The 17,467-nt window shown below is 36.2% G+C and overlaps 1 protein-coding gene across 5 annotated transcripts; it reads right to left on the bottom strand.

Moving 5' to 3' along the window:
* Positions 1–124: 124 nt before the first annotated feature.
* Positions 125–17,054, bottom strand: LOC100256225 (probable sugar phosphate/phosphate translocator At1g48230). Of its 5 annotated transcripts, XM_059736753.1 has the most exons (11): positions 16,077–16,961; positions 15,900–15,941; positions 15,014–15,335; positions 11,025–11,132; positions 3,575–3,606; positions 3,421–3,471; positions 2,226–2,287; positions 1,850–2,111; positions 1,167–1,432; positions 965–1,059; positions 125–709 (listed from the first exon to the last, which is right to left on the bottom strand). In XM_059736753.1, exons 3-11 carry the CDS (start codon positions 15,098–15,100, stop codon positions 521–523), a joined length of 1,152 nt encoding a protein of 383 aa, XP_059592736.1. In that variant the 5' UTR covers positions 15,101–15,335; positions 15,900–15,941; positions 16,077–16,961; the 3' UTR covers positions 125–520. The 5 variants fall into 5 exon arrangements, with proteins under 5 accessions (XP_059592736.1, XP_002267517.2, XP_010649683.1 ...); XM_002267481.5 differs by lacking the exon at positions 15,900–15,941 and having other exon boundaries at positions 16,710–17,054; XM_010651381.3 differs by lacking the exon at positions 15,900–15,941 and having other exon boundaries at positions 16,641–16,707.
* Positions 17,055–17,467: the final 413 nt, after the last annotated feature.

The raw sequence follows: 17,467 nt of genomic DNA, 5'->3' as shown, positions 1-17,467 counted from the left end.
CATCAATCCGTTCTTTTTGGAGGGTTCTCTTTACTGATCCGAAGCCAGTGGCAAGATTTTATGTTGCCGCTAAATTCATGGCCATACTATTATAAAGTTTTTACACGGCTAAGCTATGAAAAAATGAAATGAAAATAGTAATCAATAAAATTTCTATATAAGAGGAGAATCATTTTGACATCTACAATCGATTATATGCCACTGCCGTGGAAATTCCTGGTTCTCATCATTAATCGGACACTCAACATCAATCAAAATCATGTCGTTTGCAGAAGTAAAATAATGGGGTGTCCAAATCAAAGGCCTCAATTATAGCATGGACCGCTTGAACACTGAAAGACCATGAATATAAATACAGAGATATGATCTATAGATCTCCATCAATGATTGACTTTAGCCTTCAGTGTAACGAGCTATTTCATGTAATAAGGCTAAAAAAGAATGATTTTCGTTTTTCTTGTTACGTCGCACTTGGATAGATAGGCTTTCTGACACTGATCTATATCTGGGTTCTCATGAATCATGCCGTATGAATGGTAAGCTGTGAACGTCCGATATGAGAGAGTCTAGCCGATGCAAGTAGAGGTGTGGCTTCAGCCGCATTCAAATCCGCGCCCGGGCCATTTCCTCCGCCGCTACCTCGAATGTTGTTGTCATTGCTACTGTCGGGTACGAAAATATCAGATGACTTCTTCTCCAACTTCCAATCCTGCATTTCCCAAAATGACGACGCATTGTTAGAACAAATATTTATAGGCCCTATAGACAGCAAAACATTTTGATCACACGCTAAACAAAATGGAAAAAAAGGAAGTCATCCTCTCAAAACCGACATCCACGCCTCCTTCGAGCCAAAAAAGTGAACACCATTTGGTGATACCTCTGCAAAGTTTGTTAAAAACAAACCTATAATATTTATCCATCAATCATCCTAAGCAAATCAACAATTATTGATAAGATTGACCTTTACAATTCTTTCTGGAAGACTTTCGGAAGAGAGTTGGGCTGCACGGACATCCTTAACCTTCAAGTAGTTGTACATCACAACACCACATAATGCTGCATTATAAGAAAACCATACAATTTAGATGACCGTTAAAAGTTTGAGAGAAAAAAGATGTGGCTATGATTGAGAACTTCTGCACTTCATGTGAATGGAAACATACCAATTGCATAGCCGATAATATTCAGCCCAGTAATTGTAGACTCTGGAAATATAACAGTTGAAAGGGCTATAAGTATCCAGTCCTTCAGAACACCAGCAACCCGGATGGTAACTGCTCCAGTTCGACCAATTACCAAGAAAATTGAGAAGTTCAAGGCTAATGCACAAAGAGCATTAGAGAAAAAGATCCAGAAATTGAACTGAATCTGTGAAATTTCCATCTGTGGCTTCTCCAAAAAATACCAGGGTACAAATAGAAACACAAAACTGCACATGACAAAGTATGAAAAAATGTAACCAATTTTGATAATAGCATTACCCGTAACTCCCCAACAACCAAAATAAGCATCACAGGAGCAAGGTAGAGAAGTGTGAGTGCAATGTGTACATCCGTAGAAAGGATAAAAAGGAAAGCAAACTCTCAGGATAAGAACAGACACATGGAAGTCATGAAGATAGGGCTATATCTAGTAAGAAGTTAGATAACTATTCAGTAATAAATTTCACATGCTCAGCAAAGATAGAAGCTTCATTCTTGCACCAGCATCCACAAAAAATCAAGTTCCAATGTCCAAAATCAAAGATCAAGAACAGTTGATTTTTTCTTCTTTTACTCAGCTAGCCATAAATTGAGCGGGGAGACATACTTAAAAAATAGGGTTAATAAAGCATCAGATTTGGTACCTGCATGGAGCAATGTAATATAGGCTGGTGATAGGATTTAGAGTCAAGCCCTTCTTTTGGAGAAGGACTTGAGTTAAGACCAGCCTAAGAGCTTCTGCAAAGATGCCCGTAACCTGGTAAACTGTACCAATTACATTAAAATGAATTTCCCCATACGAGGAAATTACAACTCCAACACTGACCAGCAGCATGTTCAAGAACACATCACACCTTAATTTGTCAGTGCCACAGATGACAGCCATCAGAAATGTTGCCACTGGCACTGCAATATTCAAAAAACAGGAATTAAAAAAAGAAAGAAAGAAAGTATCCATTCAGTAGAGTTAAGGAGCAGCATAAAATTAAGAAAAATGATCTGCACTTTATTTCCACATACTTAGAGCTTTGAGCATCTGGATGAAGGCCACAGATATGTGCAAGTAAGCAGTGTTACCAAACCTGTAACAACAACAAAAAGACCACAGATGTTATCCCTCAAAAAACATAGCAGCGTCGGATGCAAAAAGTTGAAAGAAAGGGTCTGAAGGATGGAAGTAACTATGTCTTGCTAAACTGATGAAGTATTTATACAACAGTACATATCCTTAATATTTTCAAGCAGTTTACTGTACATCAGAAATATTGATGAAACCATTCTAATAAGAAAAATAAAAGTCCAATGACAGTTGTGCCAGAATATCCAAAGCCTTTACAAACCAACCTCAGTTTTAAAATCAGATGTGAAGTAAATCACCTAAGCCTTCATAAACCAAACTTAAACAAGGCATGTCAGCTTGGTTCTACGAATCTTGACCTTAGTTAGAGAATGACACAAGTATAACCAAGCTGAGCTTGAAAACCTAATAATCAACTTTGTTTGGATAGCTTTCATCCCTAAATCCATGTAAGACATCTGTAGACCAATTCAGATTCTGTCAGATTCCTTATCACTTTGAACCTTAATGGATCAACACTAAAAAGAACCCACTTCCACCTCTGAGACCATTAGCAATTTAGCAGATAGACAAAATATAATGGAAACAAGCATCAATATTAAGTGGCTCAGACACAAAATCTGTCCTACAGTCACGATTCGTACAAATCTAAACAAGTGGTAAAAGTTTACATTCCAAAACTGCTTTAAGGCCAAAGGGAAAACAGACACATATGCTACAACCTAGTTGGAAAAGAAAAAAAGTTAAATGAGAAAAAGCAACTGCCCAAGAATTTCACAAAGAGAAAGTTGTAACATTCTACAGTCCAAACAGCTCCAATTAACATCTATAACTGATGAGATTCTGCTGAAATCCTCATGGTCTACAGGGGTCCAAGGAGATATCCCAATTTTAACCACAAAATGATTACAAATTAGTGCTCAACAAATTAAAATGAACCTGATATTCTTGCTAGTTGTGATCAATGGTTCATATGTACAAATGAAATCCTCACGACTTTCATTCACTGTTCATTTATGATTGAACAAAATATAGAAACACATAGAGATGTAATATGTAACAACTAACACCTCCACAATTAAGGAAATTCCACTAAACAAAAACAGCAAATCAATTCTGCTATATTTGGGCGCTTACCAGAGACTTGAGGCAAAGAATGCACTTATGGGAATCACACATGTCGAATATCTGCCATTACCCCAAAAAAGATAGAATGAGATAAAATAAAAAGAAATTGGCAAATGAAGGAAAAAAAAAGCATGAATAGTTGAACAGTCAAACTCTCACGTACATCTCAATTGTCATTTTGACAGGAGATGCAACCTGCATGTCGAAAAGAAAAACAATAAAAAACAAAAAATCAAACTGTCTCACCTTATTTACATTTATAACAATAGTTGACAACAAAAGTATATATATAAAAAGGAAAGTATCAATATCATATTCTATTCATGCATACAGAAATTAATACATTTATAGAAGGTAAGCTCTTCAACCTAGAATGGGAGCCTGCCCCATGGTCAAATACCTAACCTCCTTGGATGTACACAAAATGAGGATGCCCACTAATAGTAGATGCTGAAGGAAATTCTCCCATTTACCTTAGAATTGGAGAAGTCACCTCATAACATGAATGAAAAGGCCAACCTAGTCATGCTTCACTTACTATGACAGATGTTTAGTTCTCCACCTTTACATATTAGCTCAACTTGAACCCTTCTAACCCTATCAAGAGGGTGTACTTACTCTCATGACCAACTCCAAGAGAGGGCTCACTTGAGGATGCTTGCCCTTAAAGTAAATAGTAGCACAGTAACCTGACACTCGACATCAATCAAGCTATAAGCAAGGATTAGGAAGCCTAACATAGGTTGATGCACCTCGATGGTGGGTTCAACCCACCCTTCCATCAAGTATACAAGATGTTTCAAAGATCTTAATTTGATGGTTAGCATTGAGGCCTACTAAGACGAGTAGTTCTAAGATTGGCAACCTCATCACAAATGAAGTGAAAGGAAGAAGAGACCACCATCTAATTTTTTTTTGATAGATAAGCACAGAATATATTGATAAGAGGCCAGAAAGCCACAACGTATACAGGGAATATACAATCTAGCTAAGCCTCACAACCAAAAAGAAAGCAAAAAAACCCCACCAGCCCTTATCTGGAGGCTATCCACTCCAAGAAGCCTATAAGAGACAGCGACCTCTCTCCACTATACATTCTCGCCCAACACCATAAATTACAGACAAAAGAATTTTTTAATTTCTGAATATCTATCACCCCCCCCCCCCCCCCCCTCCCCCTAAAAGCAAGCCTATTTCTTTCCTTCCAAAGAGTCCGAAAGATGTACAACGGTATAGACTTCCATATCTTTTTCCTTTTTTCCCCTACAAAAGGGCCCCTCTAGCTTAATAAGACCTCCTTTACAGTTTCTGGAAAGACCCACTGAACACCAAACAAAGCACATATCATATCCCATAGGATTTTTGCCACTATACAATGTATGAGGATCTGATTTATAGTTTCCTCTTCGCAGCCACACAAGAAGCAACGGTTAGGGAGTTACCACCCTCTCTTCTGAAGCCTATCTAGCGTAAGCACCTTGCCCCAAGTAGCCTCCCAAGCAAAAAACAAAATTTTTGTTGGAACTTTATCCACCCAAATGTTGTTTTTTGGAAAGTTGTTAGCCACGGTATTAACCACCAAGTTGTAGGCTTCTTTTACTTTAAACTGCCCGTTTCTTCCCCCTTTCCAAAAAACTGCATCCTCACCTACCATATCCAACTCCCAATCATTGAAACCCCTCACAAACCTTAAATCCCAATCTCCTTGGCCGACATTCTGATCCCACATTTCTTCTACTGTGCCATTTCTATGAGCAGCCATCCCATAAAGGTGAGGAAACCTTTGAGACAGCACTGTACAACCGCACCAAAGATCATTCCAAAATCTGATTTTGGTACCATTCCCCATAGTAAAAGCCATATTTTCCCAACACCAATCTTTTTCCTTTAGAATTTCCTTCCAAACCCCTACTCCAAACGTCCCATTAGCCTTTTTGGTCATCCAACCAAATCCCTCTTGCCCATATTTCGCCAAAAGCACTTGCTTCCACATATTTTCCTTTTCACAAGCAAACCTCCAAATCCATTTTCCCAACAAGGCTTTGTTCAACGGAACTAGCTTCCTTAAGCCAAGCCCCCCCTTTTCTTTCTCTGTACAAATAACCTCCCAATTAACAAGGTGCACTTTCCTTTCCAAGTTTCCTCATCCCCAAAGAAAATCCCTTTGCAATTTTTCTAGCCTTCGCGCAACCGACTTGGGCATACGAAAAAGAGACATTTGATACAATGACATACTAGCCATCGTGCTCTTTATGAGAATAAGTCTCCCACCTTTGGAAATATATTGATGTTTCCAATGTGCAAGTCTTCTCCTCATCTTCTCTTCCACCCCATCCCACATAGCGGTACTCTTGTTAGGAGGCCCCAAAGGCAGCCTCAAATACACAGAAGGCATAGAACCCACCTTGTAGCCCAATTCCGCTGCCATCTCCTCCATCTCTTCCACCTCGCCAACTGGGATTATTTCACTTTTATCCAAATTGATCCTTAACCCTGATGCGGCTTCAAACCAAAACAGAATCCAACTCAAATAAGTTAGATACTCCTTCCTAGCCTCACAAAAAACTATAGTATCATCAGCAAATAACATATGGGATATATGCACCGACTGCCTTTCTCCTCCTCGGATCCTACACCCTGTCAAAAATCTCCCTTCAACAACCCTCCTAATAAGATTGCTCAACACTTCCATTCCCATCACAAAGAGGTAAGAAGAAAGGGGATCTCCTTGCCTCAACCCCTTAGAACTTGGGAAGAAACTGGCCGGCACTCCATTCACCAACACCGAAAATTTGGTTGTGGATATGCAACTCCACATCCAACCCAACCACTTTGATCCGAACCCCATTTTTCTCATGACTTTCATAAAAAACTGCCAATTTAAACTGTCGTAGGCTTTCTCTATATCCAGCTTACAGATGAGACCTTTCTCTTCCCTTTTTTGCCATGCATCAATTACCTCATTTGCAATTAAAGAGGCATCAAGGATCTGCCTGCCCATTACAAATGCATTCTGATCAGTGGAGACCACTTTCCCTATCACTTTCTTGAGTCTATTGGCTAATACCTTGGCCAATAGTTTGTACAGCCCCCCCAAAAGACTGATTGGCCTAAATTCCCCAAGATCCTCTGCCCCCCCTTCTTGGGTAACAATACCAGAAACGTATTGTTGATGCTCTTGATGAAGGCACTTTGCTCATAGAACTCTTTAAACAAATCCAAAACCTCCTCTTTAACTAGAACCCAGCATCTTTGCCAAAATGCCATAGTAAAGCCATCCAGTCCTGGGGCTTTGTCCCCATTCATCTCCATCAGGGCACTATGGATTTCATCCTCAGAGAAAGGGTGCTCCAAGTTCTCTGCCTCTTGCTGATTTATTTGCTCTAACTGCAACATTTCTATATCCGCCTTCCAATCTGAATTTTCTGTAAGTAAGTGTTGAAAAACATTAACAACCCCTTCTCTCACATCCTTCTCCTTAGTCAGCCACACCCCATTTATCTTAATTATGTCCATATGATTGATTCTACGATGGGCAGTCGCCATGCGATGGAAGTAGCCTGTATTTTTGTCCCCTTCCCTTAACCATAATTCCCTGGAATGCTGCCTCCAGTGAGTTTCCACCATCTAATTGATCACCAACGCAGGGCAAGCTTTGTTGGCTCATGGATTTGTAACCTAGCTGACTTACATTCCAAAACCCCCTATAAATTTGCAGGGAGGGTCTCAATTAAAAGGACTTTGAATCAATTAAGAACTTAAGATTCTGAAGCACACTCTAAATTCTACAAGAAATCCCCACCTTGAAGATCCTTTATGGGGCTATTACCATACACTCATCACCCACCAACCCCAAGTCTGCTCCACTCTTCCTTCAAGCTTGCACACCTCACAACCAATGTGGTCAACCTCACTCACTATTGAAAACCCCATATAGACAAAGAGACAGCATAACAAGTTTTGTGGTTTGCAAGTCAATAAAACTGGCATGTATGACGTAAAAGAAAAAATTGACTCTCAAAAAATTAGTTTAGAGAACTTAGCTTCAAAAGCATTTATCTTAACCCATCTAGAGGTGGCTTAACAATTCTTTTTTCACCATTATGCTCTATCCAAGGCCATGTTTTCAAATTAATCATAGCCTATCATATTTTTGCTCAGTGTAAGTACCTTAGCCCATGTCCTTTTTGGTAATTGTCATTTTAAGCTTTTAGAATCCTCAACTGACTAATTTTTATTTTTACCATATTTGCTCACTCACTATGTCCCTAGTGTTTGTTGAACATGAAAAACTATTTCAACCTTTTGTAGCCTTAACTACAACAATGGATATTGATACTAACTTCTTAAGATTCAATCCTTTATTGGCTTGCTAAACACCCGTCTTTTTCTTTTTTCTTTTCCTGATCGGAAACAAACAATTCATTTCATAAAGTCTTGCTATAATCTATCTCAACATTAGTAGCAGTTATTTCCATCACTTGGTAAACTTTTCAGTCAAGCATGGTGATTCTGCCCTTTATAGGTTGGTGGTTCTTGGCTCCCAGCTTCTAAAACTTGCTATGAATATTTCAGTTATGCTTATTCTATGGTTCAGGGAGTTCATTATTGAAAATTAAAACAAAAGGAGACATAGAAACACAAAGATATTGGAAAATATCATATAAACATTTCCAATCCACCTCATATATATCATTGTTGAGGCTAACTCATACACTACCTGGTTACAATGAAACATGAGACAGACATCTCACTTAATATTAGATTAGATACTTATGCTGCCTACTGCTTCTCATTTGAAATGCTAAGGAAAAAATCAGGCATTTGCAACTTTAAAAACTTGATCGGTTTGTGATTATATATCTTGTGGAAAACTTAAAAAGACTGCTCCCACTTTTAAAAGAAGCACTATAAAAGAATGAAAGTGAACATGTGTGAGTATTTGACAATTCCGGACAAAAATTCCTAAATGTCTCGTAACTTGATTTTCCAAATCCTTTCTCAAACTACTTACCTAACGAAGAGCGAGATGTAAAAGTTGGTCAGAGGCTAAGGTATGTAGTTGAGGTTGTCAATGGATGAAATTGAATCAACCAGGTTTTTTCAAATTGATATTTTTCTTGAACTAGTTTTTTTTTTAAAAAAAAGAGTTAAGGAGGTCAGGGCAATAGTTTTTTTAACTAAGTGTTTATGTGCCTTTTCCATGATTGATCTAGATTTAGATAAGATTGATCCATCTTTTGCTAGATCTTTTCTTAGCTATTGGATCACGGGTTCCCTTTCTTTTTATACCAAAATGCTTCAAGTTTAGATCAGGGGAGACACTAGCAACCGTTTTTTTCTTTCTTGAGTTCTCTCTTTTCATACCAAATTAGGAGTGTTTGGTTACCAAGAAAATCCTCTTTCACCTTGATTTCCAAATCGTTTTTCCATTGGAATTTTTTTAAAATAATTGGTTAATTCTTCTATTTTATCCATCTCTTGTTTTCTCACTTGTTTAAGTTTGGGTGAAAACCCATTTTCTTTTTATGAGAACTCAAGAAGAGGCCAAGATTGAGCCTGGTGTGAACTCTAATTGTGCTCCGAAAGAAGGTGTGAAACTGAAAGTGGAAAGGTGCTAGTCAAGTGGTCTGAATAGAATTGGTAGATTTGAGTTAGGTAAAACCTTGTATTCAGTTTTTGTTTGTCTTACTGGATGTTTTCAATCACTCGTAAGCTCATGGCTTTTTTATCTCTTTGGAGTTTTTTCATGTAAAAAACTAGTTTCATTGTCTCTTTCTTTCTTATTCTACTCTTTTGGTTATTTCCAATTATTGATATCATTTGTTACTCGAGCATATCTGTTGGATGGATGAAAAAAAAATTGAAATAGGTGAAATTATCCTTTGGATATCTTGAATAATTTTCTATTCAATTTGATAAAGATATCAAGTAGTAACCTATAAAAAAAAATAAAAAAAAAGGATATCAAGTAGTAATTGGAAATGTGTTGAGGAAGAATTTGTTATTAAAAATTTGTGTTGGGGATTGTTAAAAAATTTGCATGCAACTTGAATGTATAAATTTTTGGAAGAGTGTTGTTGCATTCATGCTTGCATATGATTTTTCATCTTTGTAGAAAAGTTGTTGGAAGAAAAGAATAAGCTATGAGAAATCCTAAAGAAAGATAATATTTTTTTTATAGGTAAATGCAAATAGTATTAAAACACCAAAAAAAGTGCACCAAAGTACACACGGTGTATACAACGGCTGCTAAATAGCGCCAAAAAGGATAGGGAAAACAAAAATACTCCCTTCCTCAATTCGACCCCAACCAATCAATAAAATCAACTAAGGAAAGATAATATATGTGTTGGAGGATCTCTTGAATTTGTTAAAAACACCTATTCACCTTCTCTCTAAGTATAGTTTATCATTGAGATTCACTCTCAACATGAATATGCAATATGAATGTTGAGACTATGATATGCAATAGCTAACTACCTTACAAGAATAGAAATCTAAGGGTTTGTTTCAGAACACTTTTTAAAACTATTCTCAAAGTCAAAATATAGTTTTTGAGAACAATTTTCAAAAACAGTTCTCTAATGTTTTCTAGAGCAAAACTTTATTTGGAAACTTGAAATGTTTTCAATTTATTTTCTATGTTTTCAAATATTTTAAAAATAATAATTTTATAATGTAGTTAATTATTCTTCATAATTGCTTCATTAGCTTTTGAAACAACCTTTAGTAAAGAAGTGAAAACAACTAAAATATGTTTCCAAAAAACACCATATTTTCCAATTCAAATTTTGTTGAATTCATCCACTGCCCAAGGGAAGAAACCAACCTCCAATTTGAATCCAATTCAAATTTGCATTCCATTTCGAATTCATCCACAACCAATTCAAGCCCAAACCTCCTCTACTTTGAATTCGACATATTTGGCACTCCACCAACCCAAGATAGGCCCAGATCATTCAAAAATCATATTTTTTTTAAATTATTTTGAGATATTTTATATCATTTTTTAAATAAGTGGCCAATTAGAAGGTGTCACGGGAAGAGATTGAACTCCTCTTCTTGAATTCTTTAATAAAAATTTAGTTTTTCTCTTCCTTTCATTTCCATTCTTTTCTATTTTACTTTCTTGGCAACCAAAAGTTGGTTGTGAGGAGAAATCTTCCACCATGTTTAGCTAATTCAATGTGATCCAAAGATGTTAACATGAAAGTGAAAGAATCCAAAGAAAGAAGTAGCAAGAACACAGTAGAGTTATATATATTTATATATATTATTATGTTTTTAAGTTTGAATTTTTTGTTTTTAAAAGCATAAAACTATTTTCTGCTTTCAAGAAAACTGTTTTGGAGAATAGTTAACAAACATGCTCTAATTGACTTATTTACCCTAAGTAATAGCAAGTTTTGGACACTAACCAGATATTTTATTTAATTAATATAGCATATTACTTGGTAAATGAGCATAAGAAAAAGTTAGTTATTAGTAGCTAGCCTGTTGTAGGTGTACAACTAATTTCACAGAAATATCTATTAGCAGTTGAGTCAGTGATCATGGAACAGAAAAAGCATGTCAGGAGTGAGGGTGTTGAAATCCCAAAGGAAGCATACCTTTAGAACACGAACAAGAAAAAATGCTACTGCTCCAGAAAATCCCATATGAATCATGGTAAGTGTTATAGGAAAGGGAAAATTGAAGTATTTTGGAGAGAGAACCCACTGCAACAAAATTCAAAGTCATAAATAAATACTTTATTCAGAAAACATATTAGACAGTGTGGCATAGATTTCAGTTTAACCATACAAGAAATTGAACAACAATATGAGACACACTCCTAAAAGTGACACAACATTTAGTACCAAAACAATGTCATACACAAGACATGCAAGGGGCCAAGCATGGGGTGCACCAACAAGCACATGGGCTGACAGCAAGAAGAATGTAAGGTTCAACACATTTTGGAGTCAGCAAGGTCCTAGCTTTCTTTTTTGATAGGCAATAAAAGAGAATATATTAGACAAAGCCTTGGAAAGGTTGTAACAAAGTACACAACGTATACAATATGTGCCAAAAGGCAAAACAAGGAAAGAGAAAACAAAAAATAACCTTCCTCTCCTTACTTCAACTACAGCCAATCGACAAGGCCTATTATAGACATTGATTGAATATTTCCCCTAGCTTCAAACAAGACATACTACAATGTCTATGTTCTAGCAGAATTATTGAAGCCTCTTGCCATAATTATCATAAGGCCATACTAACGTTGATTCAAAAGCTATGGAGATCCCCTTCTCTGAGGAGGAGGTCCTTGCTACTTTATCAAGCTTAAGCGGGGATAAAACTCCCGGTCCAAATGGCTTCTCCATGGCCTTTTGGCAGTTTTGTTGGGTTGTTGTGAAAAAGGAGGTGATAGGTTTTTTTTTTTTTCGGAATTCCATGATTTTGGGACCTTTCAAAGGAGTTTAAATGCCACATTTATAGTCTTGGTTCCATAGTAAAGGGGGCAAAAGACCTTAAGGACTTTAGACCAATTAACTTGGTATAAGACTTATACAAGCTTCTAGCAAAGGTCCTAGCCAGCCGACTTAAGAAAGTGGTGGGTAACTTAGTCTCAGATTTTCAGCATGCTTTTGTGGGAGAGAGACAAATTTTGGATGTTGTTTTGATAGCAAATGAGGTCATTGATTCTAGACTTAAAGGCAACTCAAGAGGGATCTTTTGTAAGCTTGATATTGAAAAGGCTTGTGACCATGAAAACTGGAGTTTGGTTCTCGTAGTTATGGAAAAAATAGGTTTTGACACTAAGTGGATTAGTTGGATTAGATAGTACATCTCTACAATTTGTTTCTTTGTCTTGGTCAATGGGTCTCCTTAACATTTCTTTCAAAGCTCAGGGGTTTAAGACAAGGAGATCCTTAGTCCCCTCATTTGTTTATCTTGCCAATGGAGACTCTCTTGCATTCTTATAAGGTCAAACGAGGGAAGGCTTATTGATGACTTTCTGGTAAGTGGAAGAGATGGAGAGGGGATGAAGGTTTCTCATTTGTTATTTGTGGATGATACCCTCATCTTTTTAGGCTAGGAAGGAGAACCTTGAGTACTTGAATTGGGTTTTTATGTGGTTTGAGGCTTTATTAGTGTTAAAGATCAACTAGGAGAAAAGTGAGTTGATCTCTATCGAGAAGGTCTTAAATCTAGAGGATTTTGTTCGGGTCTTAGGTTGCAAGACGGGTGCTCTCCTAACCAGTTCTTTAAAGCTTGCATTGGGATTCCTTTATAAGTCCTCTAGAGTTTGGGAAGGAGTGGAAGAAAGATTCCAAAAAAGGCTAACTTTGTGAAAGAAACAATATCTTTTAAAAGGTGGAAAGTTTACTTTAGTGAAAAGTACTATCTCCAGTTTGCCAATTTATTTCATTTTTCTGTTTATCATCCCAAAGAGTGTAGCCATCAGATTGGAAAAGATTCAAAGGGACTTTTTGCGGGGAGGGGGGCTTTGGAACAAAAGTCATATTTGGTGAATTGACATATTGTTTGCTTAGAGAAATAGAAAGGGAGCTTAGGTATCAGAAATTTATCCATCTTTAATAAGGCTCTTTTGGGTGGAGATTTGTAAATGAAAGGAATCTTCTATGGAAATGGGTAATTATAGGAAATTATAGGTAAGATGAAGAGGAGTGGTGCACTAAAGAAGTAAGAAAAGTGTTTGGTATGGTGGTGTGGAAGGCAATCAAAGGCAGTTGAGAGATTTTCAAGAATAAAACAAGTTTTAAGGTTAAGTTTGGGAACAAAGTGAAGTTTTGGAATGACAAGTGGTATGGGACATGTCCTCAAGGGAATTGTTTTCAAAGCTCTATTCTATAGCTACTTCAAAAAATGCTTGAGTGGGTGACCTTTGGGATGATGGTAGTTGGATTCCTCAATTTACAAGGTAGTTGCATGATTGGAAACTAGAGGAGGTACAAGCCTTTTTTAGGAGATTGTATACACACCCCATTACTTCAAAGACCAGCGATGTTTTGGACCTATGGTATGGTTGCCTACAAAGGATGGTGCTTTTTTAGTTAAGCCTTTCTATTCCTCTCTAGCAAATAGGAGAGCGAAGTCATTCCCTTACGACATAGTATAGAATTCTTGGGTGCTATCGAAAATTAGCTTCTTTGTTTGGGAAGCAACTTGGGCCAGGATTTTGACTCTAAATCAACTCAAAAGAAGGGGTTGGAGGATTTCTAATAGAGGCTACTTGTGTAAGGAAGAAGAAGAAATGAGCAATCATATTCTCATTCATTGTTCAAAAGCTCACATTTTGTGACAATTGATTTTTGCACTTTTTGATGTCTAGTGGGCGATGCACTCTTCAATTAGAAGGGTTTTCACGGGCCCTTTGTTGGTAAGAAGAGATTAAAAAGGCTTGGAAGGTTGCTCCACTGTGTTTGTTTTGGACCTTATAAAAGGAGAGAAATAAGAGAGCTTTTGATAATTGTAAAAGCATGGACCAAATAATTAAAAATTCTTTAGGACTAGGTTAGATTGTATATTGGGGATGGCTCTTTGTCATTGTTAGACTTTGTGGATTAGTTAGGCTCTTTGTAGGGTGAAGTTGTTGGTTTTTGTGTCTTCACGCCTTTTTTTTGGTCTTTTGTTTACTTTGTATATGTTATCTATACTCCTTTTCTGTTTATTACATTCCTTATTACCTATTAGAAAAAAAAAATGTTAAAGATTATAGTCTAGGAAATTAGGCACTTTCTTGGGCCTTGTCAGTGGAGTAGCCAAATGATCCTTGATCATGCTATCCCCTAAGAGATCAGGAATTGTGCTGATGCCTAGTCTCCTAGCCATCCAAATCCACTACGCTCTCATTTCCACTCCCAATTTTACAGAATGACATTCTGTGTTTTATCTTATTTATACTTATTACTTTCAGATTTGAAATATTTCTCAATATTTCTTATTTAGATTTAATCACTCACTAGTTTCATCAATTAAAAGAATATCATCAGCAGACAACATGCACTGCAAGACAAAGACCTAAATGTACCTAATAAGTTTTTTCATAACCGACACAAAAGGAAAGGCCTGATGATTAATATCCATTTTTTCCAAAACCCACCGAACTATCTCCTTAGGAATCCTATCATATGTTTTTCCTGTCCAACAAAAACTCCCTCGTTATTTTCTTTTTCTTTTTGTAGTATATAATCTTAATATTTGAATTTAACACCTCCATCCTTATAAATCCTTCCTTGTTTGATCCTAAATATGTCAGATATCTTGAATACAACATAAACATATTAAGACCAAAAAAAAAAGAGTCAACAACTATAGAGTTATCTTTATATCTACAATGGTTAACCAGACATCAATTTACAAGAAAATTTATATGATGACATGCATTAGTATAATAAATATGCATATATCAACAAGTATATGCATAGAATTCCAAAACCAAAGAACACCAAGGCCCACAATAAGAAATCATCCACTTCAAGGTTCAAAAATGAAAAATATTAATTAACTAGATAGAAAAATATTTTTATATGCAGATTAGTCAGTAAAAGATGTTAAAACAATGCACAAGTCGAACATGAAGATGCCTTACCTTGTTGTACAATATGACCCCCGATGAAAGCACAATGTATATCAGTAGGTAAAGGTAGGTCAATACAAGTGGTTTGTTGATCATCATGTCTGCTATTTTCTTGAAGAAAATGAAACTATATCACTTTCTGGCCTGCAGACCATCTAAAAGAATGACCCTTAAACCCAAATCAATGAATTGGATTGTTCCTGGTACGTCTATGTATAAATCTGGAGCAATTGTCTAAATCAAGTAGGGAAACTGATCTCCGTAACCATCAACAATGTAAATAAATCAATCATGCAACTACTGCCGTTGTTCAGGTATCCACAGTGATTAAAACCTGAAAGTGAAGAGAATGTGAGCAAAAACATCTTTTATATGGACCTAGTAAAGTGCAGTAAATAACTAATACAAAAATAAAGAGAAAGTAGCAAGTAGCAAATAGGCTTTGAAGTGAAGCTACAACTGAATCTGAGAATGACATCAAAAGACAGAAAGAACCAGACAAAAAACTGGCTTCAAGTCAGACTCATGCCCTTGAAGGAGATGTCAACAAATCCCACAACCAAAGGTATTAGTGTCTAACAAATTTTAAGAAACACATGAAAAGAGTATGCTTGAAAATCACCTAGGTGCAGGGGTAGAGCTGCTCAAGGCCTGTGGAGGGTACTTACGGCCCCACCCCTGCCCCCACCTGTGCCCCCCTCCACCTCGCCCTTGTTCCATTCTAAAAGCATACATCCCATGCACTTTGATGCGTGATCTTTTGGCACTTTTTAATATATTTGCTTTATATGCTTATCAAAAAAGGAAAAAAAAATGAGTGCCTTTTGTTTGTTTTTTGCCCATTGAAATAAACTTCCCAATCCATGCCCCCAAAACCAAATTCCTATTGTGTCATTACCTAGATGTCATTATTATGAGCATGCTGAAATTTGGAACTCCGCTGCACAAAAGTAAATATTTGCTAAGGGAATCAAGTGAAAATCACAGGACTTCGCATGTGTGAATTTTGCATTGCTGAATAAAGAAGGATGCGTTTTGGGCAAAATAACTCCAAAAGAAAAGAATATCACATTACTGAATCGTATTTAGATAAGAATCCAGAACATGCTGAATGATCAGTTTGAAGTAGAGATGCCTGCTAGTAACAAATCTCCGCTTGTTGAAATGAAGCCTTATGTTTGTTTACGGCCAAAAGAAACACAACCCCAGCATCAAACCAAAAAAAAGTTCCATTAAACCAATAAACATGAGGCATTATTATGGAAGTGAGTACAACAAAGCAGCAGCTATCAAAAAAGCTTGAGAATCCCTCGGAAACTAGAAATCCAACTAACAGCATCGATACCGATCCACAAAAAGTAAGTAGTTCCTACTTCCATCATCCACATCAAACCGTCATTCACTTAACCATGTTCGATTCCTCAGTTTACAAGCAATTCTGAACCCTAAACATCACTCTGCAAACCATTATCCATTTACACAACAAACTCATCACTCCAAACCCCTATTACCAACAAATCTCATGAGAAATCACTCATTGTCAATCGATTACCCAAAATAACATCCGAAATCACATCAAATTCCAAAAAAATCTAACAGAAAGACATATGCATATAGTAGCAGCAAGAAGGAAGTTAACCTAACATTAGAATTGGATCCCGATCAGATCTGTGATACGATAAGAGCAAAAGACCTCAAAAAAAATTACCTCAATTCTCAACTCAACCGTAGTGGAGTGGACTCAACCGAATCTCGAAAAAAAATAAAAAATAAAGCGTGGTGCGTTTGGAGAGACAGAAAAATAAATTAGCGGAAAACGTGAGAATTTTCCTGAATTGAAGAAGAAATCAACTCGGCAGCTTCTCAATGAGCAAAGCACGTTTTCTGGTTTACACACATGGGCCATGGACCATTAACAACTCTAATCTCGCTATCATTATCACCTCAATGAGGAATATTGGCCATTGGCCAAGATTTTGGATTTATGTATTTTGTTTTTTGTCGGTCGATCTAATTATTCCTTTTTTTTGTGTACCATAAGTTCATAACTGAAAGTCTGAATCTCACGTGAAAAAGGTTGTTTTTTTCTTCTTTTTTTTTTGGGAGTTAGTGAGTTTCTTTCATTTACTGCTCCCTAGCATTACTGAGACAGGGCAATCTACATTTTCAAGTTTTATTTCTTCCCTTTGAAGTGGGGAATTTTTATTTTTTATTTTTATGTATTTGTTAGAAAGAAAAATACGAAGGATTTGTTTGAAAATTGTTTTCAAGAACATTTTTCTATTTTTTGAAATAAAAAATTACTATAAAACAGATTTGATAATAAAAAATTGCTTTAAAAAAATAAAGCATTTTGAAATAATATTTTTTAAATTATTTTTATTAATTTTTTAGATTTATTTAAAAAAATAATTATATAAACATATATAATGATTAAAAATAAAATTACATAATTAAATTTTATTT

This window comes from Vitis vinifera, chromosome 5 (assembly GCF_030704535.1).
Source record: "Vitis vinifera cultivar Pinot Noir 40024 chromosome 5, ASM3070453v1".
Taxonomy (NCBI): Eukaryota; Viridiplantae; Streptophyta; class Magnoliopsida; order Vitales; family Vitaceae; genus Vitis; species Vitis vinifera.
This window is presented reverse-complemented; position numbering and strand designations above follow the sequence as displayed.

Coding starts and splice junctions, on each gene's coding strand:
- LOC100256225 (XM_002267481.5), bottom strand. CDS start 15,100: ATGATGATCAACAAACCACTTGTATTGACCTACCTTTACCTACTGATA. Junction 3,607..11,024: donor TTCTTGTTCGTGTTCTAAAG/GTATGCTTCCTT, acceptor TTCGACATGCAG/GTTGCATCTCCTGTCAAAAT. Junction 3,472..3,574: donor GTCAAAATGACAATTGAGAT/GTACGTGAGAGT, acceptor GGGTAATGGCAG/ATATTCGACATGTGTGATTC.